General features: G+C 39.0%; 1 protein-coding gene across 1 annotated transcript; it reads right to left on the bottom strand.

Moving 5' to 3' along the window:
- Positions 1-323: 323 nt before the first annotated feature.
- On the bottom strand, positions 324-2,230 carry LOC132104089 (C3a anaphylatoxin chemotactic receptor-like). The gene is made up of 3 exons (XM_059509304.1): positions 2,192-2,230; positions 1,109-1,634; positions 324-1,013 (listed from the first exon to the last, which is right to left on the bottom strand). The coding sequence occupies exons 2-3, from the start codon at positions 1,631-1,633 to the stop codon at positions 516-518; spliced, it is 1,023 nt and encodes a 340-aa protein (XP_059365287.1). The 5' UTR covers position 1,634; positions 2,192-2,230; the 3' UTR covers positions 324-515.
- Positions 2,231-6,500: the final 4,270 nt, after the last annotated feature.

The raw sequence follows: 6,500 nt of genomic DNA, 5'->3' as shown, positions 1-6,500 counted from the left end.
ATTTAGAGTTAAAGTATTAGGGGTTTTGATTCACCACATTAGACATCAGAATCAGAATTTTAACTAATAAACTTTTGAAATTCTTTTTCACATTTTTTCTAATGAAGAGTAATTACACCAGACACCTTTTTTCATATAGTACTGTATTTATTGCAAAGGCAAATATTACAGGAATAAAATGAATAATAATAAAAATAAACTCAGATTAACCCCAGTCATAATGCAATCCTGGTCTAAAACTTTTGACCTTTCCCCATATTAAGGTCACAAATAATTTCCTCTTTCTCTTCCTGACTGTTAATTAACAAAAACAACAAAAAAAACGTGTAGGCAAAACATGAAATTTTACAATTGTCACAAACATTTGTCTGAAAAAATAACATATAAATTACCTTAATTTGAGCATTTTGCAATATAAAGGCTCCATCTACTGATTCAAGATAGCCAGAAGACACTGAGGTGCGTTAACCTTTCATTTTTGTTAGATATTAATCTAGCTGTTAGATATTCATCTCTTAAACTTTAGTTTCACACTTAGCATCTGCAGTTTTTGGAATAGAATGACAGTTTTCTTCTCTAGTGACTTGCTGTGAGAGACTTTGGCCTTCCTCCACAAGTGCTCTGCGAAAAATCCCAGACAAACTTTGGTTGCAGCATCGACTAAAATCCAGTCCCATGCAGAAATACAGAACCGGGTTAATGCAGCTGTTGAAATAGGCTAAGTTTGAAACCATAGCCCATCCTTCTTTTACTGCCTTGTTGTTTCTATTCACCAACTTGACCAGTCCTAGAACGTGATAGGGGGCCCAGCATAAGAAAAAGGCACAGACCAATACGACAAGAATCCGAAGGGGCCTTGATTTTCCAGAGAGCCGTGTTCTGTGTATCCCAACAGCAGCTAGTATGTAACAGATTAGGATGACCAGGAAGGGCAATAAAAATCCACAGATGAAACGAGTGAAATAGTAGACATACTTTGCTGAACTGCCATCTTCTTCATCTGCTCCTTTCACCTGAAAATACAATTATGAATACATAATACTAAAATTTGTCTTTATGCAAGCTAACGAAGGCTGACACATGCAGTAATTTATAACGCCATTCTGACCTTGAATGAGCAGTGGCTCAAGTTGTTCTTTTCAAGGAAGACCTGTCTGTATACAAAGTACGGTGAGCTGAACATCACTGCCACAATCCAAACTCCCACACTGACCACACGAGCAGCACTTAACGTCCGGTGTTCTCTGGTGAACACTGGACGCCAGATACAGAGAGCTCGATCCACACTGATGACAGCCAGATGAAAAACACTGCAAAACATGTTGGCATACTTGAAGAAACCATTGAACTTGCAGAGAAAAACTCCAAAAGGCCAGTGGTCGAAGAAAATGCTTTTGATGAGAGAAGTGACTCGTGTCAGGCAGAAGATCAGGTCTGCTACAGCGAGATTGACCAGCCAAACATTTGTGACGTTGGGTTTCATTCGGAATCCAGCTACCCAGATGACCAAAGAGTTCCCAGTGGTGCCAAGGAGAACTACGATTGAGTAGAAGACAATGTCTACTGTTGTTTTCTCATAGGACATTGAGGTATTGGAGTTGGATTGAGGGGAAAGAGTTGTATTTGAGATCATTCTACAAGCAAAACAGATAAATCCTTTAAAGGTGCTTTTTCAGTTTTTCATCTGTAGGTCTACAGCAGCTTTCATATGATTATGCTTATGCACTCAACTTTGATCTGTACACAATCACACCATAAGCGTGTGGTTACCATGCAAGTCTCACAAGCTTCACATCACAGTTAGATAAACATGATGAGCGTTGTCTGGCAACCAAGAGGGTACATGTTATTAAACTGATAAGGTTTACTTAGTCATAAAAGGAACACAGATTTCAGAGATTTGGAATTTTTTTCTGCTAAATCATGAGTAACCAGTAAAACCTTTTTTAATTTTCTGCTCTCATAACATTTAGGATTTCATTCACATTTTATTCACACTTTAATCAATGTATTTTATTCAGAATTAAATTTTAAAATCAAATATTTAATATTTATTTAATTTAAACAGTAGTATTTTATTTATGTTTCTTTAATACGTTAATCCATGCAACAAATCAGATTTAATCCTTATCTTGTAAAATGTATTTAAAAATGGTGAACTAAATCTGGTGATGAATTGTTAAGTTCTTACCTGCACACAGTGTCAGAAAGCGTTTTTGCAATAATCAGCCAAAACAGCATTACAAAATCCTTTGTCAATATGTTCAGCTATGTTTGAGTGTCAAATAGAGACTGTATCATCAGTGCACAAATTAATATACAAGCGACTTCATTGACATCACTTGCAGGTGCTTTTCATGATAAACAAGTTTTTCTCACTGCATTTTTTGACCAGTCATTCTAAAGTGTAATCTTCGGCAACAAGGGAAGACAGGGAGGAAGTGGGAGGAGATGTGCAAATTTTGTCTACAAACGCATCAAATTCTGCAGGTTTCTGAGTACAGAGAAATCACACAGCCATTTACATTTTTTAAGTATATTTAACTGCATGAACTATGATTCTATCTGGTATGATGTGTGTAGGAGAAATGTAATATTTTAATGGCACAATTCAGTGTATTAATTAGTTAATTCACGTGCAAGTTTTTTTAGACAGAGACATGGTCATAACAGGCATGGGTCAAACACTGGCAAACAGGGGCCTGTATCATGATGGTAGCCAATTTAGAGTTACAGGATTGTTCGCCAGTGATTCATGTGTGACAACACTGGAACAGCCAATCACGAGCCTTGCAACACAAAGGAAGTTTGATTTACTTCTCGCGAGAGACCCAGCGATACTCAAAACTAAAGGTTAAAGGTTTTGCTTAAGGTTAAGAGATTAAAGAATGACCAAATTAAACGTAATATTAAACATGAAAGAGGACAAATAAAATAAATTATCTTGCTCTGTCAGTGCAGTCACAAATGAAACTTAAGTTAGTTTATACATTTGAAAATATATAGTGACAGAGACTCGAACATGTAAGGTCAGAATGTTTTTTTTTTAAATAGTGCACTCTATTGATACTACAGCTTATTTATATTACATGATCTGTATACATTAATATTTAAAATAAATGATTTATAATAACTGTTAAACTAAAATCGCTTTTGTGTAATATATAAATAATAATAATAATCACCATAATAATTATATAAATCATAAAGTGACTCAGTAATTATCATTAAAGCCAGACTTTTTTTGTGACCTTTAATATGCAGCAAGATAAACTGGAGGAGTGACTTTGTGTCAGACATTTTACTCACACTTTACTTTTACAGACATTGTCACTTTACTCACATCTGATTGGTCCAACTTCAGTTTGAGATCTCTAACCCAGAACATAACCTGCCTCGGAGCAGGTTAGCCGTGGAGTGTAAATTAATATGGCAATGAATGCCACTAAAAGCCAAGCCACTTACGTGGTACCTAAAACCCAGGATTGGTGCAAACTAACCTGAAACTTACCTTGCTAGGCAGCTAATCTAGCTTCATGGTATAGGCCCCTGGTGAGAGTTATGTGGAGGAATTCCCATTGAAATGTTAGTATTGTGTTTTTATTTAATCAGTTACCTAGCGAAAATGTTTAAAGCAAGGTTTTTGTTTTACATAAAGCCCACAAACATAAGAAAGCCACTATATAAGGCAATGTTTGTAATGCTGTCATGCAATAGATATCTACAAATGTTTTAACCAAACTTAAGCACTTCAGTATTTTGTATGCATGTCATGCTGTGTTGCATTTTCTAATGTTAAGATTGCAAACCTGTCTTTATATTTTTCATAGGGGTGCACGATATATATCACATCAGTAAAGCCGGTTCTCTAATCAGTGGTAAATTCCATCAGGTGCGTGATTTACAACATTCTGTTGTCTTGAGATTTAGTGTGAAATTTGGCTCTTTGAATTTCAACCTTGCTCCTGATCGAATCTTTAATTTGTCTGGTTTGGGTCTGATACACTACACAGGGTTGGTGCTGAATGAGTCTAAATGTTAATTCAGAAAGCAGAGCTTGACGTTTTTAGGACACATGGTGACATCACAGGGTATTTAGCTGGATCAGGAACATCTCTTGGCAATAATCGATGCAGCTGCACCATCGTATGCTGTTCAGTTGCGGGTTCTGCTGGGCCTCCTCTCATGGTACAACAAATTTATTCCCAATTGCGCTACCATAGTGATGCCTCTGTGTGCATGCCTGAGAGATGAGAATTGGGGTGTACTCACACTAGCCAGTTTGAACCGTGCCCGAGTGCGTTTGACCACCAAAGCGCGGATCGTTTGACTAATGTGAGTGCTCCGTACCGTGCCCGGGCGCGGCTCGATTGGCCGGCCCTGGCCCGCTTGGAAGAGGTGGGCCAGAGCACGGTTCAGTTGGACTCGGGCGCGGTTCGCATGCAGCGCTAACCGTGCTGGAGCACGGAACAGGACGCGTGGCTTGATTTCCTTGATTTCTCTGATCTGATGAAGCTCAACAAAGCTTAGCTGATAAAAAAAAGCTACTGGTACACAGTCCTGCTCTTGCACTATTTGACCCAGTCTGCCAGTAGTCGTTTTTACTGACCCATCTGCTTATGGACTAGGTGCTATCTTCGCACAAATATGCACTGATGGTCAAGAACATACTGTCACTTTCACATCCAGAACACTCAACTCAGCTGAACAGAAATATTCCACTGGTCAAAGGAGGCTCTGGCATGCGTTTGGGCAGTGTAAATGCTGGATCTGAACACCACACTGCAGATTGTCTGTCCCGCTTGCCCATACCTCTAACTTCAGATGCTGAGTTGGATACAGAACCTGAGTTTGTAGCTTTCCTGTCCTCTGGTCTGACTGCCATATCCCAGGATGAGCTTGCTGCTGCCTCTGCTTACTGTTCTGAATGCTCTGCACTGCGCACAGAAATTGCGAGTGGATGGTCTCCATCTTCTGCTGCTTTGGATCCTGTTCTTTGCCCATACTACAAACTCAGACATAAGTTCAGTGTGCAAGCTGATCTTGTGTTTAAAGGGTCTCGATTGGTGGTAGCTGGGGAACTGCGTGAGTCATTGGTCTGCATTTCAAATGAGGGCCATCATGGGAATGTAAGAAAAATGCACACCTGCATGAAATGTATTGGTGGCACAAAATGGACACACTTGCAGGAGAAAATTACTGCCTGTCAGTTATGCTCCAGCCTGTTCCTTTAACTTCTGCACCTTGGGAAAAACTAGCGATAGACATTGTGATCCCTTTCGAGACTATCTGGGACTTTTGATATGCTCTGACACTCACTGACTATTATAGAAAATGGCCAGAGGTAGCCTTTACTGCATCTGTTACAACAAACCAGGGGACTACAATTCTTACCTCTGTCTTCAGTAGACACTAGGGGTGTGAATCGGCACTGGTTTCACAAATTAAATTCGATTATGATTATCATGTCAACGATTCGATTCTACTGGATATCACGATGCATCACAATGCATCGAGCATTGCGTTAGTTCAGTCAGGCCACGTCAGTCACGCTTGCATCAGCTGACAGTCAGCTGTTCCTGACGTGTACCAATTCAGTCTTGACACCTATCACATGCGGTCTATTTAAATTCCCATTCTTCAGTGTCTCTTCCATCGCATCGCTGCTTTCAATTAACTCTCTCCTCCAACCCCAACTCCACCAACTGAACCTGTAGTCCGATCTAACTTTATTCTTCCTTTACAGTCTCTTCATTGGAAGCAGTCTCTATCACATTTTGTTTACAACTCATGTAATTGTGAATTGTAATTATGTATGCTTATAATGGCTATGTTCTGTACCCCAAGGGGGTTTGTCTTGCTGCTCTCCCCGCTCTGTCCAAGCATGGCTGCATGGACAGGCGTGTGGAGTGTTGCTCAGAACATAACCATACCACCAACACTAACTGTATGCAATATAATTGTCATAAAATATACTTGACGCAAGTGGTCCTGATTGAAATAAAGTGTATAGAAGAGGACTGGCTTCTTTGATTTTTGATAGTTTGTGGATCGTTAGGTAGAGCTAACAGCAGGTGATCGATCAGAATCACGGAAGATTTCTTCATTGGAAGTATTTATTGAATTTACAACTGCATGATTGAATATTTACATTGATGTGTGGTTCTGAAACAAATAAAGAATTAAAAACAAACATAATTAGTTGAATGCAAATTAATGATTATCATGCAACAAACCGTTATTTGTATTAACTGTATCCTATTCTACAATACAGCAGAAATAAAATACAATAATATTATTTTAACATGGCCAAAACTGGCATTAAAATAATGAAAAAGGCTGTGCAATGGATCTAAGCTGTTACAACTATAACAATGAGAAAGCATAAACCATTCGGTATACAATGGCTCCCTCTGCTGATCACATAAATAACTACAGCAGGCCGCTCTGAGAGGTGTCACGTGATGACCAGTGTACATGCGGAAGGCAGTGTTGGGGAA

This window comes from Carassius carassius, chromosome 25, assembly GCF_963082965.1.
Source record: "Carassius carassius chromosome 25, fCarCar2.1, whole genome shotgun sequence".
NCBI classification, from domain to species: Eukaryota; Metazoa; Chordata; class Actinopteri; order Cypriniformes; family Cyprinidae; genus Carassius; species Carassius carassius.
The sequence above is the reverse complement of the archived record's forward strand: the minus strand, read 5'-3'. Positions and strand labels throughout refer to the sequence as shown.